General features: G+C 40.5%; 3 protein-coding genes across 13 annotated transcripts in view; 1 reads left to right on the top strand and 2 right to left on the bottom strand.

Moving 5' to 3' along the window:
* The window catches only part of kdrl (kinase insert domain receptor like), a 47,131-nt gene extending 42,055 nt beyond the window's left edge, over nucleotides 1–5,076 (bottom strand). The window contains exon 1 of the mRNA XM_039813298.1: nucleotides 4,501–5,076. Coding sequence (XP_039669232.1) covers nucleotides 4,501–4,564 — 64 coding nt within the window. The 5' untranslated portion in view covers nucleotides 4,565–5,076. The remainder of the gene's footprint in view (nucleotides 1–4,500) is intronic.
* A 2,925-nt stretch (nucleotides 5,077–8,001) lies between these two features.
* tex11 (testis expressed 11) lies at nucleotides 8,002–18,113 on the top strand. Of its 2 annotated transcripts, XM_039813299.1 has the most exons (30): nucleotides 8,002–8,131; nucleotides 9,429–9,541; nucleotides 9,820–9,904; nucleotides 10,078–10,157; nucleotides 10,241–10,321; nucleotides 10,433–10,552; nucleotides 10,779–10,859; nucleotides 10,977–11,062; nucleotides 11,137–11,194; nucleotides 11,289–11,384; nucleotides 11,487–11,568; nucleotides 11,952–12,030; nucleotides 12,178–12,329; nucleotides 12,463–12,548; nucleotides 12,780–12,917; nucleotides 13,059–13,161; nucleotides 13,293–13,417; nucleotides 13,529–13,699; nucleotides 13,874–13,959; nucleotides 14,216–14,269; nucleotides 14,381–14,421; nucleotides 14,534–14,611; nucleotides 14,747–14,817; nucleotides 15,688–15,801; nucleotides 16,025–16,097; nucleotides 16,210–16,359; nucleotides 16,459–16,567; nucleotides 16,692–16,812; nucleotides 17,424–17,591; nucleotides 17,767–18,113. In XM_039813299.1, exons 1-30 carry the CDS (start codon nucleotides 8,104–8,106, stop codon nucleotides 17,836–17,838), a joined length of 2,901 nt encoding a protein of 966 aa, XP_039669233.1. In that variant the 5' UTR covers nucleotides 8,002–8,103; the 3' UTR covers nucleotides 17,839–18,113. The 2 variants fall into 2 exon arrangements, with proteins under 2 accessions (XP_039669233.1, XP_039669234.1); XM_039813300.1 differs by lacking the exon at nucleotides 13,529–13,699.
* A 102-nt stretch (nucleotides 18,114–18,215) lies between these two features.
* dlg3 (discs, large homolog 3 (Drosophila)) overlaps nucleotides 18,216–22,055 on the bottom strand; it is an 86,001-nt gene continuing 82,161 nt past the window's right edge. For all 10 annotated transcript variants that reach the window (XM_039812850.1, XM_039812858.1, XM_039812854.1 and 7 more), the window contains one exon: nucleotides 18,216–21,375. In XM_039812850.1, the coding sequence (XP_039668784.1) occupies nucleotides 21,269–21,375 (107 nt within the window). In that variant the 3' untranslated portion in view covers nucleotides 18,216–21,268. The remainder of the gene's footprint in view (nucleotides 21,376–22,055) is intronic.

Raw genomic sequence — 22,055 nt, forward strand, 5'->3', positions numbered from 1 at the left:
CGGGTCCGAGTTAACTAAGATTAGACCAGGATCACATTTGTATGTCATTGTCCTCACTTGGCATTGATGATGGGAACTGGTACAGGACACAGTGTTTGGAAAACATATGTGGTAGGTTCACTACCGGTAAGGAAATAAAGACTGTAGGATTCCAGGATCTGCGCTACACTGTTCAGAAATGTTTGTGGCCCAGAAAATGCCATTTAAATATTTAGTCTGAAAGAACAGCCAAACAATGACAAAACAGAAAGAGTTTTTTAATTAACCTAAGACAGAGGTTCAGCAGTCCAACCAAAATTGTTGACTACCCTAACTGCTTAAATATTTTATATATATAATCAGAAAAATAACATGAATTTGGTCTATTATTGATGTAATATAGCAACAAGATTTATTTAGAGAACCATGGTAAGATGAACTGAGAAGAAGCCCCCAAAAGTAAGGTGCTCTTGTTAGCTATTACATTATTATTATTATTTTTATACGTACTGCACAGAGTTAACATATTACAACAACTTTACAGAATTGAAAGTTGAGCATACAACAAACTAATATGTGAACAACAATAAAGAATCTTAGAGCAAACGCGAGAAGAAAGGACGTTGTAAGCTGGAATAACCATGGCAAAGTACGCTTTTGCAGTATGCCCGCCAGTAGCTCATGCACGATGTTGCGTAATAAAAACAGCTTTTACTGTATGAGATGAGTACTGTGACTGAATTAGACGGGAAACCACAAGTCACACACCTCCCTTCAAGTGCGGGAAATAATGTGCGGAACTCCCTTTTATTTTGCAGAGAGTAAGCTTCATCTTCCCGTACTTCCCGTGCCATCATGAAACAACGGAACTGTCTTGAGAGTCAATCTTTTTTTGGTGTGTTCAAGGCAAAAGTAACAATACGGCATGATGATTCCCTTGCCAAATGAATCCTTGTACTTCTGTAACAACAAAAGACATAGAAATGGTGGAGAGTGAATTACAGTTTAACAAAGGAGTGCAGGGTCACTCTTGGTGAGTCATCTTGGCTGTTATGTGACCATGGCGTCAAGAGCCAAACAGTAGCACCAATCTGCTGTGGCCACTGAGATGAGCTTCCTGTCCTCTAGTGGAAATGGATAGCACAACATCCGTTTAGCCAGTTGATGGTCAAGTAATTATAGTAATTGGAAAACAATGCAACACACTACACATGAACTTGTTTTCAAATTATCTCTGAAAGATTAAAGTTACTATTTCAAATGGGGATAAGCTACTACTCCACTGGTTGCTGTGAGATGCCAGTGATGTTTTAATGATAAATTGCCTTTAGGTTGAATTTTTCAAGACAAACTAAAAATTACAACACAAAGTTGAAATCTTGACAACACTTGAAACCACCTGCCAAAATATGGAGTAGCTACCACTGCTGTGGCTGTGTTACATGGTCCGTGTGCCCTGGAGTATTTTCTCTCTCACACAGTCCTTCTAAAACCCCTCCACTTTGCCAACTGCAAGGTTAAGACAACAGTTAGGGAGAGTGCTTTTTTTATTAGCCGTATATTAGCCATTAGAGATTTGGAGGCAAAAATGCCCCAGACTCCTCTTAAAAAAGAAAAAATAAAGGAACATCTGGCCATGATGGGTGGCCATTCTAGGTTATATAAAGTTGAGTAGAGCCAACAAACAGGAATCGCCTGCATGAAAGTCCTAAATGGTAAACCCAGAGGATTCCTGTTCCATAACGTATGATTAAGACTAGTAGGCAGGCAGAAGCTCCTTGAAATTGAAATCTCATGCAGAATTCAAAGAAAATATATTGCTGGCTCAGGATGGATATGCCTAGTATGGACCAGATGCTGCAATCATGCAATAAGAACGGCTACACAAAGCAATTTGTTAAGTTATATCCCTGTGGAAGGGAATGGCTTTATCTGCTCTGTTTATAAATCTCCCATTCCAGGTGAGTGTGTGTGTATGGACCCAGACGTTCCGTAAGTGAGCAATGAGCCCCCACTGCACTCGGATGACCTCTCGTCACTCCCATTTTCTACTCTATCTAAAGTGTGCAAGCAGGAAAGAAAAAATGACTCCAAAACAAATTAGACACAACATCAACACTTGGCTTTAAAACACTGTCCTTATTGTAGACATGAGTGAAGAAAAAGGAATTTTATGACAAAAAAAAATAACAAGGCAGCTTCCAGTTTCAAATTCAATCAGCACTTTGCTTCACTTGTTTTTCCAGAATTTGGCATGTGTCCTAAAACACCACTGAATAAAACCATGTTACAGTAGTCTACACATACAACTTGTTCCTTGGACAAATTCACCTGTACAGCACAAAGAATAGTTGTAGTAAACTACAGCCTAAAATCTATGAAACTAGTACACACAGTTCACTGAATCAATATTATTGCATGCATCAATAATCTCTGCAGAAGGCTTAAGGACTTTGACCATATCACAGACCGACTGAAATAAATCAGAAATGCAAACATCATGTTGCAGAGAGCTACAAAAAGGTTCTCTCCCTCAGTCTGAGCCGTTATGCTTCATTTAAATTGGTGTCAAAAGGTCACGAAGCAACACACTTGATCTGTGCTCACTTTTCAATAAGAAGCAAGTGAAATATTAACAAAATAGCAAATAGGTCAGGCTAGTTTTCAGATAGTTCACTGTTACCATTTACTGATATAACAGTAAAAAAGAACGGTTGAGTGAAATAGAAGACTGTTAAAATGTATGTCAGTAGAACGATCAATAACTTTAATATTATTAAACTGCACCATCAGTGACAGGGTGCATCATGCATCTTCCATTTTGGTGGTTAAGCATGAATTTGTTGTTTTTGTACAGCTTTGTGCTTTTTTTTGCTAAGATATGCTGGTTAGAAACCTTAGCTTGAATAGAAAGAAGTTGATGCACCATCAATAACTGATGGCTCTACCAGTCAGTGGTTCCTCTGCAGAAACAATACCACTCCCTTCCTCCCTGCCATTGTCTTGTGGATGCAGTTTGACATAGCTCAATACGAGCACAAGGAACTCCGGGAAGAAATCTTTACTCAGGTAGCGTGTCACATTTCCATGACCTTTACTAGCCAGAACAATTCCAGGCTGCCTCTTGCCCTACGTCCGCTTCCTCCTTGTGTCTTTCCCACGCTTTGTGTGTGGACAGTGAAGGAAATCTACTTAAAAACACAGTAGACAAAGCTTTATAGGCTAAAAGTGTGTATGAGTGTGTGTGTGTGTGTGTGTGTGTGTGTGTGTGTGTGTGTGTGTGTGGGGGGTGGGGGGGACATGAACAGTATTTCCTTTGTTTGGATAGGCTGTTTATTTGGGAATGGTGAGGAAGGCTTAGTGTGTATCTCAGTGGCACACTAGACCTAAGGTGGAGGAACATCCACCTTTTACTGTATACTCTATCGGGTTTCTGTGGAGTGACACTGAGACAATGAAGCTGATTGTACTGTCTGAAGAAACATGCATTCTCTTCCCAAAATGTTTAATCCTGTTCACTTATAACAATTGCTGGATAAACGTTTTTCATAATATTTAACAAAAGGCTGACTTGCAATATCTTCATATCTGAGAAACAAATTAAAATCAAACAAATCCAAATGTCATCCATAAAATCAGTCTGACAATTAAAATATAAAGTCTACTTATCTATTACAGTTACCTATCATATAGTGTCAGCACATTTTTATTAATGTTAATAATCAACCATTGACAACGGGACAAGACTACCTCTAGCGGCTTGTGTGAGAACTGCAGGTCCAATGACAGCCTGAATCTGTTGACACAGAATTATCCTAAAACATGCAAAGTGAATATTCTACTGAAACAACTATAAACAATAAAACGCAGTTAAGCGTGGAGGTTGTCGAGATGACTAGGTAAGATGCATGTAAACTGTTGCGCCCAACACTGTTGAAATTTACAGCTATATTTCGATTTCTTTGCGGGAACACCGACTGAACTTTCCGTGATGCTTGCACAGAGATCAACTGCGCAACTGGGTTATAGGTTGCCAGGTTGAGGTGACAAACGGGTTGAACATTGTATATGGTGTGTGGATTGTGTGAATAGAATGCGTTTCATACAAGATCTGGCAACTGGTCTACATTAGACAAACATATTGGTCCGATTATTTATAAAAGAGTTTGGGCCGTGCAAATTACGGGAGTTTCCCGTGAAAAATAACAAACCGGGAGGGAAACGGGAGAAACCCGGGAAAAACAGGAGTGTTGACAGGTATGCTCTTGGTAACAGCTCAATTAGACACAGTAAGAATTAAATCATTATTATTACAGACGAATAAAAGTACGCCAATCTCTGTAGCCTACTTCTCCCTCTAATATAATAACTGACAGCCGATTGTGTCCACTATCTGTATAACAATATGCATTCAGCCATTCATTAAAACGAATCAAACAGTGCGATGTACTCTGTTCTTTCATGCATAAAACTCTACTACGCGTAAATAACTGATCTGTATAAGCATGAATGACTTCTTACCATTTGTGAGTGATGAACCACACAAGATGACAACGACCAATCTGAAGCAGTCGGATGAGACCATCCTGCCAGCCCTTCACCGGAATCCAAACCGTGCGTTATAAATAAAGTAATACGAGTCCTTGGCAGAGGCTTAGAGTTCCGAGTGACTTACAAAAGTTGCTTCTCAAAGCGAGTCAATCAAAGAGTCCTTTTTTTAAATAAAAAAAGTCCGTGTTGTAAATCCCCCCAAAAAACTCAGGTGCACATGCAGAAAGCGGCCGTGATTCTCCCGTATCCCATGACGCGTTTCGCAGGGGAGCTCTCCAGCGCAGCTGGGGGAGTCCAACTCCCGACCCGGCAAAGAGGAGACGGATGTACCGCTGTATCCTCGGGGCAGGTGCTCTCGAACAACAAAAAGTTAGATGGATTAAATTCAATGGTTGGTGAAAAATAAAAGTTAAGTGAGTGGTATATATCAGCTTCTAACTGGTGTCTGGTATATCCCACAAAAGCCAGATCAATCAGCTCCTGTCTTTCATGCGCGCCTTGAACAATATTCTCCTCCCTTTCGCCTCTGTGCAACACTCACAGTCCAAGCGCGAGGCACGTTTTATGGAGACATAGTGGAAGGACGCAACGTCACTTTTTTTGTGGGGGGGGACAAACTCCTTTCTGCAGGCTACTGAGGAGGAGATCACTCAATGAGAAATAATGATTATCTATAGTAATCCTGCAACACATTGTGTCAGACCAACATGATTGGTAACTACTAGAAATGGTACAGGGATGTTATAGTAATACCATTAAACATGATTCTATGCAATAGAAAATCACAGTCATTATATTTATCCACCCTAAGGGGAACCAAAATGAACCTGAATGGGATTTATCACAGCATTATTTCAATCACGATTCATATCAACCTTATTGATTTGTGGTTTCTAAATTATGAAGTAGATCATTAAACTACCTTTTTTAACTGACCTTTGTGTGTAATGCTGTATTTGATGAAATCAACCTACTGTGTAGGCCTAACTGAGGTTAAAGGTTACAGCAGTAATCTTGTCTCAAGAGGAAATAGAATAAAACGTAAACAATCATTGTGATATCAGATCGAATCTACCTGTTCATGTGTTTAGAATAAATATTTGCCAGATTTATTTTTAACTTCAGAAACAGGATGTGCTGCTTATTATATCAATGTAAATAATCCTCTTTTGTCCAGCAGGACCCTGCCGTGTGTGGATGTGCTGCAGACTGTTTTCTTTTATCACCACAACAATTACTCTGCTGCTGTAGGTCACAGTAGCAGGCACTGTAAATAAGAACATCCTGCCCTCACCTTTCCGTCCATGTCAGGACTGAACAGCCACCATCTTGGGAAATGGATCTTGAGTGGTGGCTTGGGTGAGGCACAGCACAAGTAGTGAAATGTGATGGACACCACTCTTCCATCCCTGTAGGATAACAGTGAAATGTCACATGAAAACGTGGGAAACAGTTTATAACATCCCGTTTGTGGGAGTCCTTTTGCTTTCTGGGATTCGGAGACCAAATAGTCACAGGTCAAGAATGTCCTTTTTGAATGAAATCACTCAAGGAAATCAAAAAGTAATGTCCATATTTGGGTGGCTAGAACAGCATACACAAAAAAGCACTCAAGAGTTAGCACTCTTCTGCGTGGTTTAATCCAAAAAAGGAGACATTTTAGGCTAATGTGTAGCTACTTTGTTCTAGAAGTGGACACTCACTATTACAAATTGGCGGTGAAGCAACATTAAATTCACCCTTCTCACTTTGTAGACTTGGGAATGAACTCTATATGGCATAAATTGACAAGATGACAACTGGAGTCAAATAGTAATAGTCTCAAGAAAATGTCTAAAAGATGGGCTCTCAAGTCTGAATGGTGACACATGGTAAAGATGATATGCTGACACATCTCAAGAGAAAGATAGCAGCTCACTAAATGCAAAACAAAAGAGGTGAGGTTTGCAAGAAACTGCCTTGTCTACTTCAACAATTTTCTTTGCGTGTGTTCACATTTAAGTCCTCATTGAAGGAGACATTCCCACTGGGCCAAGAGGGCAGCAGATAAGTCTCCTGATGAACAATTGCTGGAAGTTGCTAGCTGATAGGGGTGGGTTTAAAGTGTTTTATTTTAGAATCTGGTGTTCAAAAACACACTATGGGGGACTAACTGGTTCTACACACACAGCATGCACTCTTCCTTTAACCCCAACAGGAATGTCCTCTTGGGTAAATGAACCAGTAGAAATAAAGTATTTCTTCAGCAGAGGGGTGAAGGGGGTCGGACTGCCTGCCCTGCTGATCAAATGACTGTATTCAGTCTTGATTCCACAGTCTCCAGACCCCACTCATACTGCAGCTTTCGGAAGCAAGAAATATCATTTCATAGAGTAAATGTTTAAAATGTATAGCCCACACTATTAACAAAACCATTTCTTGCATGACCACACTATTATAAATTTTTGATCTTCAAGCCAGGGTCATTTAAAGAAGTCTGCACTAGTTGGAAACCAATTATGCATCAAATTTGACATGCAAGAAGCTGGCCCATGGTTCAAGATCTGGGCTCTCTGCAAAATATTATAAAACTATCTGATATAAAATATTCTTGTTAAATATTTTGTGGTCGATATTACCATTTTGGATCAAAAGTAAAAGTAGCACATCAAATCAACAATATGGAAAAAGGTAATAGGGAATAAAAAAAAATCAATTCAAAGATTTGGAAATGAAATGTAGATAATTAAGCAGAGGGAGCTGTCGCGTGCCACTGAAGATCCTGTTTTAGAACAACAGAGCTCTCTCTTAACAGAGTAAAAATGTCCATGCCAACTCGGATTACACAACCATTTTAACAGTGGAAAATTCTCAGGTTTAGCTAGTCATGTTGACCAATCTATCTGGGTACTTTTGTTAAATTGGGCTGTTAAGGCAGAATAAAAATAGGTTTTCAAAAAGTAGCCTAGTTTAGTGCAGTATGCTAGCCTATGTGTTGTAGATGTTGCTAGACCTGCAATACAGTAAAATGTACTTCAGTCCCATATTATAGCTATACATTCTAGTGTAAATAAGCTATGTATGGCTAACGTTACAAGAAGTTCACACTAATCCAAAACTTTTTAGGGTTGTTTGTTACCTTCATAGACACCTTACCTTCAGGCTTATTGTTAATGCTTCCGGCTCTTCCTTTAGGCTCTTCCTTTAGGCTCTTCCTTTAGGCTCTTCCTTTAGGCCCTTCCATCCATGGATGTTTCACCAGGGCCTCTTCCAACCTCCCGGGCAGCAAAATTACGAATCCCACTATGGCCACGCCAAGACCCGCCCTACGAAGCATCTTGATTGGTTAGGGTTAGGCATTTCACCTCGAGTGGTTAAGGTTAGGGTTAGGGGATTGGTCAGGGGATAGGACCTGTACGTGTTAGCATGGACGCCTGGCCAATAGTAGTGTGTGAATGCTATTGAAGGGCAGGTCTTGGCGTGGCCATAGTGGGATTCGTAATATCGCTCCCGGGCATTTGTATCAGCTGTCAGTCAAACAAGATGGCGCTGTAGGGAGCTAACACTATTATTTTCAGCGGTAAAACCTAAAACATGGAGCGGTTTGTTTTAACTGTAAAATGTGAGTAACTAGCTATCCCATTCAGCTGTTCTAACTGCTATTTGTAGACAGTTTTGGTTACAAATAACGTTCTGAGACTTCCAGCCTATCTGGGTCAGTAACCGTTGGCAAGGTAACCTATGCATAGAGTTCCTCTGTCATTAGCTAAGGCTACCCTATGAGGCTACCTAGCTAGCTAGCCATGTTAGCTTGTTTATGTAGCTAGCTATGTAACGTTAACGTTACCTCCGCATTGACTTCTTCTGATTTAGCTATGCTCTTTACTTCGCTACCTTAGTCATGACCAAATAATTGAAGAAGATTTTATATTAGATAAGGTACATTATTATGTACCTTATGTACAACAAGCTTTTTTATGATTTATTGCAAAACAAGTGAACAATAAGCTAGCTAGACATACCAGGGGTTAACGTGAAGTTGTAAATACATAATATCAAGAAAAAAAGAAAATAAAGCCTTTTTTAACACCAATACCAAGCTACCTTATTACTCAAAATGGTGCTTAATGGTGCTTAATGGTAGCGGTAGCGCTTAGCTAGCTAGCTAGCTATCAGTTAAATTTTCTTAGCACAAACGGACATTTGGAAAAACAGAAAAATGGGTTCCAATATCCAATTTTTCATTTTTTTCAGCCTTTACAAATTAAAAAATTGGATCTTTAAACTGTTTTTCCAATTTTCAGTTTTTATTCAGAGGATCAGAAATGTAGAAAATTACAAAATTGCGTCTGGGCTCCAATTATTCAATACTACAATGCAGAATGATAGAGAAAGACATGTATCTCTATGGCTCTGCTGCAATGGTATTCTCTCCCTCGTTCCACCCTTCTTATATACTGTCTATGGTTCCACCTAGCTACGCCCGCCCCCCCACTCCAAACCATCAGTTGCAAGCACCTCTGACTCCAAAGTCTATCAGTTTTTGTTTTCTTTGGTCCATATGCAGTTAATGACCTGCATAGTCCGCAAAGTAGAGGAAGAGAATACCATTTGCAGTATTGAATAATTTGAGCTCAGACGCAATTTTGTAATTTTATCAATTTCTGATCCTCTGAATAAAAAACAGAAAATTGGAAAAACAGATTAAAGATCCAATTTTTTAATTTTTCAAGGTGGAAACAAATGAAAAATTGGATATTTGAACCCATTTTTCTGTTTTTCCAAATAGTGTTAGCCTAACAATAAGCTCATTAGAAGTGAAATTTGCTATTGTGACACTAACTTTTTCTGGGAAAACATTTGACTTATTTCAAGAAAAAAAAGTCAACATGTCTTGATTTGTTTTTGTTTATACACAGGTCTCACAGAGAATCTACTGCAGAGAAAGCTGACAGATTATGACGAGGTGATAGAGAAACTCTTCTCTGAAGTCTCTGGCCTAGAGGATTTCCCCAAAATACCAGATCCACAGGTAGATACAAGTGTGTGAGAGAATTTAACTATAGTTTGACTGTAATAGTAAATAAAAAAAAACTAAAGGAACAAAAAAAAACTACCATATGTAATACCAACAAGTATATCTCTAGTTGGCAGTGTTTTTTCCCCTCAAAAAGTGATGCTATATAATGTAAAGTTTTACATCAGATCTATTTATCTAGTACTCTAGCATTAATGTCACCTTTATATGGCTATAATTTGGCAGAATTTGTGGGTTGCATGCATATTTCTTTTTTCTTACTCATGTTACAGCTTGAGGAGTGTGCCATCCAGCTGTGGAACTGGGCAGTTACTAAGAATGTGGGCACCTCTATATGTAAAAATCAGAAAGCCAAAGGTACACTTCTAGTTGCAGTATTTATTTACATGATAATCTTACTGATGATCATGACACTTGAAAATACCCATACATATTATCTGAAGTGTTGGCACAATGTAAGGATTGCAAGCTGGAGAGGTCACAATCATGTCGTGTCACGTCACATTCAAATGCTTTCACCATCTTCACAGTGCGTCATGTCGCATGCAGTCTTCTGTACTGCTGTGAGCCTGAGAATCCAACAGAGGGCGTCATCCGCAAGCAGATCCTGGTAAGCAATACTGTAGCCATCGTCTGTAAGTGCTCAACATTTCAGGAGGAAAAAGTCTGTATGTCAGTGTCTAATCTTTACAGATGGCCAGCAAAACAGGGAGAACCTGGCTGGACTGCAAAAATCCCCAGATGGCAGATAACTTCTTAAGGTTTGCTGTCAAGGTAAAGAATAAGAAAAATAACACTCAAATTGAGAGAGCTTCAATCTTTTCAAGTTTAGAGCAAACAGAAATAGGGTGTCTTTACAAATTATTCAACATTCAATATCCCTAGAGCCTGGAAACTCTCTATGGCCAACTGACGTCCAGGGGTGACGGAGCAGATGACATCACTTCATCCAAGGGGGATGTAGAGAAGGATCTGCTTCGCATTCTCTCATGCCAGGCAGAATCGGTGAGCTGTGGCGCATGTGATGTTCAACACCTTCAATGTGAATATTTGTTCTTGTGATATTTGGCAGCTGCGGAAGTGCTATTTTGAAAGACTTGCAGTGTGAAGTGTGAGACAGCTAAAATGTAAACCTAGAAACAATGAGAGGGGAAAATCTTATTCTGTGCTAATATGGAATGTTATACTGTTTGCTGACATTAAACAGGAAGTTCAAATCTCTTCTTTTCAGGCCTTAAGTCAAGGGAATAACCATGAGGCTGTGGTCTATGTGCAGCGCTGTAAAGACATGCTGCTGCGGCTACCTAAAGATGTAAATTTATAGTGTTATCACTATAACAACACTATATATTGTTGTTTCACATTTACATAACATATTGCTGTTGAAAGTGTAGGAGATGTTAACTCTGAATATATTTTTTCAATGTAGACTGCGTACCTCTCCCTTATGTGTTACAACTTTGGAATAGACACTTACAATCTGAGAAAGTTTGAGGACAGCGCATTTTGGCTGAGGTAAATAGAATATTTTTTAAAAGAGAGAGCTTAGAAACAATGCAGTGGGAAAGCAATGTGTTCTTCTTTTTCAGCCAAAGCTATGAAATTGGGAAAATGAATGTGAAATATGCCCCTGGATCTGAAGTCCAGGTAAGACAGTGCAAAACAGAATTTAGTACAAGCAACTGGTACACATTAAAATAGTAATTATTATTATTACTGTCTTCAATTTCCCTGACAATAGGCAAAGGTTTTGAGGCTCCTTGCTACTGTTTATCTAGAGTGGGACTGTCAGGGGTTTCAGGAGAAGGCTCTTAATGCTGTCAGCTTAGCAAACAAGGTGGGATATGAGAAATCATTTTTAAATTGTATTCTACATATGCATTTTTTTAAACATACACTTACAAAAAAAGATGCTCTATACCCAATTGCAATTTAACAGGAATGTGTGAGCGCCTCTGGGCTGTACTTAAAGATCAGAATACTCCTGAGATGTGGGGCCGCAGATGATCATATCAGAGCAGGTTAGTTATTACCCGAATCTCACTGAATTATTTATACAGAACTTCATTAACATAGGCAGCAGTGGGGCATCAGTGGCTGAGAGTTTAGAGAAGTAGATGCAAGAAGGAAATGTTGCTAATTTGATTATCTGAGGCTACTGGAGAGAAAAGTGAATTTGGAAAAACTACATATGGCTACTGATGAGTTTAATTGCTTCAGAAATATTGTCTACAGTGATGTAGCTACTAAGTCTGGTCAGGTGTTCCAGTAGAGTTGCTCAGTCTCCAACAGTAGAAGATTGTGCTTGTACTGGGACCCTCCCAAGTGTTCCTGTGTGTCTGTGGGTAACTTGCACTTGAGTTAAATGCACATTTAAAAGCAGATCATAAAAATATGTTTTCAGGACTTAATGAGATGCTGGAATCCAAGGTTTATCTTGAAGTGTGTCTGAGCACAGTGAAACTACTCATGTCTGAAGACAGGTAAAAACTTCAGCATCTTTGCTAGTACTCTACTACACTTTGCTCTTTGTAGAAACACACACATAGCCTATATAAACAAGGACTTTTATTTAAGGAATGCCCAGATGAATGCTATTTAACTGAATGGTATCTGTTTTATTTTCATAGAGAAGTGCTGGCATTTGAGTATTTGAAACGTGTGTGTCAGCACTTTGAGTCGTCCCCTGACCTGGGAACTGCTCTTGTCTTGCACATTGAGCTACTGCTGCAGAGGGGCAAGGAGCTGTTGGGCAAACAGAAGATAGAGGATATCATCACTGGTACTTTATTTTTGCATTCCAGTTCTTGAATAAGTCTGATTTTAATAAGAATATAATCACATATATAATGCAGGTAATACACTGTAGTTGTGCCTCTGTATTAGTATAACCATTTTTTTTTACACCCACACAGGCCACTATACAGGAAAACAGCTGACTCCACAGGCCCTCACTCGCCTACATGTCATGCTGTGGGATAAAGCGTCCAAACATTTTGAGGTATGCTAAATATAGCCTTGTTTATCCTTAATTCAAAAGCTATTTTTATAGTGTGCATACACTTATCAGCATTGTGGCTGAGAGATCAGCACTGTTGCCTCATAGCAAGGAGGTTGGTGGGCCCACACAATGCCCACGGCTCATAAATAGTTAGGATAGGTTCAATGCAGAGGTTTCATTTCCACACAGAGATACATGAAGGATAACTTAATACTCTATATTTCTTCCCAGGCCAAGAACTATGCTGAGGCTCTTCAGTGGTATAACTACTCGCTGAGTTTTTTCAAAGCAGGTCAAATGGAGCCCAACTCAGCCAAACTGCAGAGGAACAGAGCTTCCTGTTTTCTGCAACTTAAGCAACTGGAAAAGGTAAGACAACTTGAGCCACAGCAGCAAGTCAGTGGTGCGTGACAGAACTCAGCAGCCCCAATGGCAAATGCTCCTGACACATTTTTACAGTTTATGTATGTGAGGTATGTTTGCTTGTATGTGAAACCTTGTGTTTATCAGGCCAAAGAAGCAATTAAAGAAGCAGAGAGATGTGATCCTGACAGCATTTTCACTCAGTTCAGTGTTTACAAGATTGCAGTGCATGAGAACAATGTGGAAAAAGGTATTTACAAAGCATTAGTTGTGTGATACATAACAAGTAAAAACAGATACGGTTATAGTGCTGCTATTTTATTACAGCCACATTTTCAGCATATTCTCTGTGGTGATGATGAGGCTGTTGATTTGTACCAGCTGCAGAGGCAGTGAATGCGATGGGACTTCTGTCCAAGAGTCGTGTTGCCAGTGAGGACGGACTGCTGGTTTCTGAGAACGCTGCTTCCAATCTCCTCAGTCTGGCTGCTCAGATTGCTTTGGAGGTAGGACTCATCACTCGGCCCTGTACACCATTTGTAAAGAATTGGGAAAATAATTAGTTTGGTTTGGTGGAATTATAACTTATCACTTGTCAAACTCTTATGGTGTTGTAGGGCTCCAAAACCCTGTGTTTAGTCCTCAAGAACGATGCTTGCAGCCTGGAGTTTGTGGGTGTGAAGCTGATGAGGGATCATGTCTTAAACACTGCACTGATCTGGGGAGGATGGCATGATAACAGATGTTTGGTTGTTTGTTACACATTTCCAGGAAAAGCTCCTCATTGGGTAAAAACAATCGGCTGGGATCAGAGATAGAACATTACTGGTTACCACCTCCCCAGGCTAATTGCACATGAACATATAAATAAGTACTGACAAATGTTTTATAGTTACATGACACAGTTATTTGACTGGTGGGTGGTGGTATTAATGAGGAGGATGCATGTCGCCCTGTGACAGAATGAACAGCAGGAAACTGCCATGAAGGCTCTGGAGACCCTGTGTGAAAACTCCAAAGATGAAGCTCAGGTTCTGACTGCTCTCAGGTCAGATGCATTCAGCGTTCATGTGTTCAGACTGTGTAAACAACACATGATGGTACAGTTTCACACATAACACATATTTAGTAGAGATGGCTTATGTGCTGAGAGATTGTAGCGAGTCTGTTAGTTTTCCATACACCTCTATGATCCACTGACCTATATTCCCTTGCTTCTCCACTGAAAGTGTGTCTCTGTATAATACAGTTAGTAGGTGAAAGAAAGGAGGTCAACACCAGTTTCTCCATTCATCTTTTTATAGGTGTTTGGTTCGACTTGTGCTCTCCACAGTAGAAAAATCGAGTGATGAGATGAGGTGAGGGGAAGGGAGAGTACCTAATAGAGTGATTACATACTATTATTGATGCTGCTTTTAATCAAATCAGAACGGAGATTTACATTTACTACCTTACCTTACTCCATGTAGGAATGGGAATCTGGATGTCGTGCTGCCATATTTAAAAATGGGTGAGTACATATGCAACAATTGAGGTTGAATTGTATTTTGGGAAGAAATGTCTCAACTGCAGTATCTGCTGTGCATCATAACCCACAAATGTTTTGTTTGCCATCACTGCAGCGCTGCAGAAACTTTCTCAGCAGTCCTGCATGACTGTTGAGCAACGTACAGAGGAATCTAACTGGTTCAGGAAGATTGGTACTAAGACTTTCTCTACTTGTCACTTCAATCTGACATGGTATGCTATCGCTTAAACTAATTTTGTCTGTGTGTGTGTGTGTGTGTGTGTGTGTGTGTGTGTGTGTGTGGGTGTGTGGGTGTGTGTCCTTACAGCGTGGAACTCTGCTCTGCAGTGCGAGAAGAGCCCTGACAGAATGAGGGATTTCTTTGTGCTCTCTTTCCAGGCAAGTGCCCTTATTAGCTTTGCCAGGTGGATTAATCAATATCAACAGTATGTGGGTATAGAGATCAATAACACCTGAACAGGGATTTAACATTGCTTTAGAAAGATAGTTTAAGATAAAGAATCTCTGTAACCCACAATGATCCCTCTGACCTTTGACTTTACCTTCAACAGAATACCTGTATTTGCAAAGTGGATTTTTAATATTTATTTCTCCATGAGATGTTGACTGTTGACTAGGGTTATCGTTTAGATTTTAACGATTCCGATTCTTCCTTTCTATTCCGGTTCTTATCGATTCTCGATTCCGATTCTTTGAGGGGAGAGCTGAAACGGGTCACATGCTTATTTCACAAATAAGAGGAAAGTTTTATTTTGATTCAACGTAAAATAAAGCCACACCAGAGCGCCGCTTACTGTGCTCCAAGGCTGCAACACATCAAGCGCCTGGCCTCTACGGAAACCAAACTTGCGCATGTTAAATTTGGAATCCATGATCAGATTTGAAACCAAATCCTCCAAACGATTCCGATAAATAAACGATTCCGCTGGAATCGTAATTTTTGAAACGATTCCGAGTAGGAATCGGTTCTCGATGCCCAACCCTACTGTTGACACATGCATTCATGTCTGAGAACACCCTTGTACAATCAGAAGCTTCTGCTGTTGGATGTTGAGTCGATGTTTGAGAGAAACTGGGATGAAGTACTTTATTTTAGGCAGAATCATCAGATGCAATTGTTGAATTCTTTCCTACCACAAATATTCCAGTGTGTCCTGTGCTCAAAACTTTCACTTGTTTTGAACTAACCAACTTACCTTTGTTTTATTGCAATAAAAATGGAAATATGACATCTGAATGAACCCGTAGCTCTCCCAGCTGTGCCCTCCTGATCGCACACTGCTCATGGGCCAGAAGACATGTCTGCTAATGGCCGCCGCCGCCTCTCTGGAGATCTGCAGGAAGTCTCTTCACTCTGTCCAGGTGTGCCACCCACTCCCTCTGTCCATCTCCTACATTTAGCACGCTCTCCATCCTCACGGATGGAAATTTACCAAGACCAGTGGTGAAGAGAGGTGACTAACCACATTATTGGTGCTGGCGTAGGCGTTTCATTTTGAAGTCCTCTGCCTTTGAGCAGTAAGTGAACACTAGATGGCGATGATGAATCCAGAATACTCTTTTTATGTTTCCATTTGGTTCACAGACTGAGGAGCTCACTCAGGCTCTGGAGCACATTCAGATCTGTTGGGAGGTTTGGAAAACCTTGAAAGCATCAGGTACCTTAAGTAGCTTCACTATCCAAAAAACATCCATGTTTAATTATTTGCACACATCTTTCATTAATTTAAATGAAGCAAAGGAAATGTATTCTCACCACGTACTTGGCAGGAAGCTCCCCAATGGACCCAACAGACACACTGCTGCTGCTGTATGAATTTGAAGCTCGAGCTAAGCTGAATGACCCCAAGGTTGAGACAGTACTGGAGTCTGTCTTGGAGCTTGAAAATGTTGAAACCAAGGTGCTAGAGACCATTGCAGGTATTGTTCATCTCATCTCTGCTGACACGCCTAAAGAAACAGACACGTTGTAGTATTTGCAGTATGCTGGCATCTTTTTTTCTTTCTTTCTATATGGAGCCTTAGCCATGGAGCCTCCAGCCCACTTCCCTCTGCTGTGTAAGAAAGCGTTGAGGGTTGCTCTCTCCCTGCACAAGAAACAACCACAGGCTGACCTGGCCCGCTGCAGGCATACCCATCTCTACTCTGCATGAAAACACCCTCGACATTTCATTAACGATCCATTCCCACAAAGTGCGTATTGGGATGAAAGGTTTTCTGATTGTGTGCCTGTTGTTGTGTCCCTTTCTTAGCAAGTGTGTCCACAGCTTGATCAAGCTGTCCCTCCCAAGCGGTGTGTCAGAGGTGGAGGCCCATGTGCTCGAGGAGGTGTGGGACTACTACGAGGAGGCCCTGTCCATCATTGCAGCCGCAGTGAGTCAGCACCAATCACACATCACCATCTGTTGGCACCCACCTCCTGTTCCATCCAACAGAACTGCGCCATGCTATATAATTAACCCCCTCTCTTCCACTCCATGCCAGCCTACTGTCCTAGATGCCATTTTTTATCAATGGGCTTTCAGCCGCACTTCAATTAGCAGATGCTTCCATTCACCACCCCCTTCCTGCCAATTTGAATGTTAATGTGCTGTACAAGTCATCATACTGCCGGTGAGCTGCAGCTCTGAAAGAGGCATCAAATTATTGAGACATTACACTGCTTTAGAGGCAGTGCATATTTCCCCTTTCATTTTGAGTTATTATTCAAAAGCTGTGGAATTCTTTGGATCAAAGTGAAAGCTCAAGATTAAAGTGGTGTGAAAAACGAATGAAACTTTAGAAATGATAGACCTTCGAGTTTGTTTACGGTCTGTTTAGGACTACAAAGCATTAGTAAAGGTTAACATACAGTTGAACAGGATTGGATTAAAGTTACTCACAAGCTTTATCCACACAAAAAAAACACACACTTGGCTCAAGTGAGCCAGCCAGGTGGTCTCCGTTAAATGGCCTTTTGAACATCTTCCTGCTTTTCTCTGTAGCCAGACGACTTCCCAGAGATGGAGACCCTGTGGCTGCTGACTCGGGCTTGGAACACAGGGATTTTGCTGTACAGCCTGGCTCAGTACCCCGAGGCTGAGAAGTGGTGTGGCCTCGCAATGAGCTTCATCCGCCACCTTGGATCACTGCAGGAGAGCTACGAGACACAGGTGCTGGACTGGTAGAAAGGAAGGGGGTGGGGGGATGAAGCAGACTGGGGTGGTTGTAGTACAAAGGCTTTGGCCCCAGAAACACACAGGTCTTATGCTGTATCAAGTATCATTGTAGACCTTTAAAGAGCCGAGAGCGTTGTAAGATTTACAGCTGTTTCTTGTGTGCTCACAGATGTCTGGTCTCTACAGTGAAATCCTGGACAGGTTGGACAAAGCCAAGAAGAACCTCATCATGGAGGAGTAAGCCAACAGGGACAGGTCAGCTGTGGTCAGCCGGGGGTAACTGCTTGTTCTGAGGGTCAATTTAAATTGAATCCGTTCTATAAGTTGCAGATAAATGTTATTAATGTTGTGGTAAAATGTTCATCAGATGTTCCAGTTTGGTAAAGTGATGCTTTAAATCTGTATAATTGTGTTGAGGGGTTAAGACACATACCACATTCGTTTCAGCTTTTATCCCCCCCCCCATGCTACCTGTCTCTCTCTAATCTCCTGTCAAAAAAGGCTAAAACATCAATAAAAAAAAGAAAAAAAAGAAAAGTAGTCTTATTTTAATAATTCAGTTATTTTTTAAAGCCACTGAGTCGTTTAAAGTGCAATAACAAGAAGATCAAAATCATAACTGAGTCACATATTTTATTTTCAAACAAATAAACTCTTGTCAAGTCCCAAAATAAAACCCAAACAAAAGTTGCAGGACTGTGTTCCCTCATGACTAGGACAGGGAAGACCATGAGGCCAAGTGTCCTGATAGGCTGTACCACCTGCAGTGACAGGAAGAAACTACTGTACAATCAAAGGGTTCATGTTTGCAAGCACTTACTGCACAGATGTGCTATAACATAAACATCATCACCCAAAAGTACAAACAAGAACCCTGACCCCCCCACCCAAAATTAAAAGCATATATGTCATCATTTCCTCTCATCAGAACAAAGACCCTCATCAATTATACACACACAGAGGCATTCAGGTTCCATCTTGTTATATACCACAACCTCAATGGAAAGAGCAAAATGAAATCAAGTTCTTTGGGCTTTGACATGACTGACTGAGGTATAAATACCACACACATTGTTAACAGTCAGCTGCATTTCAACTAAACACCAGAGAGGACCAATTCTAAACTTCTAATGATGTATTGATCAATGCTCCTGGTTTCTGTGATATTGTGTAGGTTTCTGCCTGCATCTCTTTAATTATTTTACAATATATTTTTAAAATCTATACACCCAGACACGTTCCACAAGAAATCACATGTAGACAGGCCCTACTTTAGGGAAATTAATTCCCAACTGACTAGTTAATTTCCAATAGGCATTTGAAGAGAAATACCAACAATACAGCACATTTGTATGGAAATTATATCTCAAATAGTAGCTCAAACTTTACTTACCTGACATTTGTGGTCTATAAAACATTTGTCTCAGTTTGATTCACACATGCATGAAGCACAGGTGAGGGGGATCTGCTGGGGGCTTATTTACATTGTACAGCTACCACACCCTTTGAAACAGTCTGCAAGCAGTTTATAAATGGCTCTGTTCCCTTCGGTTATTCCCTGAACTCTGGTTTTGACACAGGTAATGACAGCTGGTTTAGCAGTGGTGCCTGGCAGGTGGGCACACCTGTTCAGAAAATGCCTGCAGGTACAGGTGCTCTGTGGGTGGGAGAGAGCAGGGGACCCAGAGGTCTTAGGTTACCACTTCCTGTTGGGTCTGGCTCTCTGAGAAGAAAAAAAAAAAAAATTCCTTTGCGCTCTTCAAAAAGCTGAGGAGGAAAGCGAGAACGTTCACAGGATCAGGGGCCACAGTACTCCTTCAGACGCGCTCTCTCACATGCACACATTAACATACAGTGCCAAGATCTGCATGGGAGGGTGGAGCAGGTCATTTCAATCCTGGTGATGCCATACAGCCAACTCAAAAGGTTATCGCCCCGACGGCCTTGAACAAACTCGCCACCTCACGAAAAAGAGAAGACACATGATACAGCCCGATTACACTGTTGAGTTGAAATTGTACTAGAAGTACTTGTTCACATTTGACAGCTATGAACTCTGTGTCATTGCCAAAACATGGCCCTTTCAGTCGCAGGGGAAATGGTATCTGTACGTTAAAGATTCCTGAGCTGGTCTAGCTCACCCTAGACACACTAAGAGCTCAACACAGTGGTTCAGTACCTGCCAACAACAGATTCATCAAGAATTTATACGTGTAGAGATACACAAAGCATGTAGGTTTTAATCAAACCCAACTTTAGTGTTATTTTTGGTAGGGGTACAGGGGGACAATCCAAAACAGGTTATATTAACTCTTTAATTGTTAGGACATCCAATACAATTATTGTCTTGTTCTACCCGTTTTAAGGCCACCGTTATGGCGGCAGATAGGACAGTACCATATGACCATTCAATCGGAAGAGAATCCTCTTGGAAGGCAGAGAGTGTAATAGGGTGGTCTGCTGCTCAACATGAGTTAGGAGGCTCTGGCTGTCCAAATTGTAATCAAATGGCCAAATTCTTTAATTACGCAGGAAGGAAGGTTGAAGTGCAGGCGAGAAAAGGCGCCCACAGAGGCGAGACTTTGTTTTATCTATTGAAGAGGTGAGACTTCGTTTTTAACTATTGCACTCAAGTCAGGCCTCCTGGCAGCTGGATGACACAAGTAAGAAAAGATTTGAATGTTTCCTCTCTTTTCCTTGTCAATTGTGTGCAGCCTCCCTCACAGACAACAGGTAGTCAGTCACAAAACAGAATTTGTATTTGATCTAAGGCAGTTTGGTGTTTTGCAGAGAGCCCAGTTACACTTCTCTACCTCCAACCTTTACACAGAGCAGCTAAAAACCACAAGCAAAAAATCCCACAAAGAAAAAATAAAAGAAATTTAACAGCCCTCCAAATTGACAATTCTAGTGAAGTGTAAAATGTGTAGTATTTAATATGTAGGAAAATCTCAGTGGGGTTTATCATTTATCTTGTGATTTCATAATATAAATGTAGAGATTCACAACGCGTTTCTTCCTCTTGATCTGCCTCCAGAGATGTCTTTATCAGCTGCAGCACAGACAACTGGCAGACGACCAAACAGCAAGCTGGTTTGTGATAAATAGATCACCAGTTTGTAGGCTCCACTAATTTCCTCAGTCATTATAAACAAGAGAGATGACTCCTTGAACAGTACCATCAGCAGGGCTCGATTTTTATCCAGTCTTTAGAAAAGAAAGAAAAAAAAAAACCTTAATTGGTCTTCACTTCTCATCTTGGGTGTCTTTTTAAATGTGATTTGATGAACATTTACAAAGTGTTCCAACTTGGTATGATTTGTCTCTGTTTCCCTGCAACTTCTCTTTGAATCCAACTCCTCTCTCCAGATTTCTGTAACATTCTGATCTTCAGTCAGTCCTAGTTCACAAAAGGATTTATTCCTTTTTCCCTTTTGTTGACAAATTCCTTTGGAATGGCATTTCCAGTCTTGAATGGATTTTGTTGAGAAACTCATGCAGGGGTGTGCACAGTCACAGTAATGGTGATAAGACTTCTTTTTCATTTAGAGAGTAACATAATGATGACACTAAAACTTGATATGAAACATATCTGCAAAAAGGAGGTGAGGAGGGGGGCTATTTGGGCTTGGGTGGGGTCTCTGGGAGGCAGAAGGGGGACGGCGGGAAGCTCAGAGCTTCTCTGAGGAGGGGATCCAGATGTAGGGACCAGACTGCTCCTCGATGATTAGCTTGATTTTGTTGTAGATCTCCTCTAGTGAGTCACCCTGTACAATAGCTGGAGACAAAAACACAAAAAGGCAGGTATATGTTAGTTGCATCCGAATTGGAGTTAGATAGATAATTAATCGGCAACAATTTTGATAATCAATTTTCAGTTAACTGAAGCAAAAATGCCAAATATTTGCTTCTTTTTTTTTTTTTTTTTTAAATGTGAATTTTCTGTGTTTAAAGTTATAGTGCGTAGTTTCTGTCACCCCATGAGAAATTCTAAGTAATGACAACAAAACTGTCGGGGCATCCACATGATACAAGCCTTGCAGTTGCTAGTAGCCAAGGAGGACACGGAGGATAAAAAAAAACAAAACATGATGGACTCTTCTTCATTCCAGTTTCTGCGCAAGAAAATCGCCGGACGCCACAATCTTCTGAACACAGCCAAACGGAGAAATACAGAGAGTTTTGTGGAGCTGATAGTCTTAATTAGCTTTGTAGCAACTCATTTGGCAATGGCTTCAATGTAACAGAAGTTCATTAATATAAAAAAATTACGCACTAAAGCTTTAAATTACAAATGTAATATATTTAGGTTTCAGACTGTTGATCGAACAAAACGAGACGTTTGAAGACGTTACTTTGGGCTCTCAGAAATTGTTATAGGAAACGTCTTTTGACATTTCACATAGTAAAAGAATAATTTACAAATAAATCAACAACAAAAAATCTATTTGAGCTGAA

The sequence above is a fragment of the Perca fluviatilis genome, chromosome 10 (assembly GCF_010015445.1).
Source record: "Perca fluviatilis chromosome 10, GENO_Pfluv_1.0, whole genome shotgun sequence".
NCBI lineage: Eukaryota > Metazoa > Chordata > Actinopteri > Perciformes > Percidae > Perca > Perca fluviatilis.

Coding starts and splice junctions, on each gene's coding strand:
- tex11 (XM_039813299.1), top strand. CDS start 8,104: ATGGAGCGGTTTGTTTTAACTGTAAAAT. Junction 9,542..9,819: donor CCAAAATACCAGATCCACAG/GTAGATACAAGT, acceptor CTCATGTTACAG/CTTGAGGAGTGTGCCATCCA. Junction 12,330..12,462: donor GATAGAGGATATCATCACTG/GTACTTTATTTT, acceptor ACACCCACACAG/GCCACTATACAGGAAAACAG.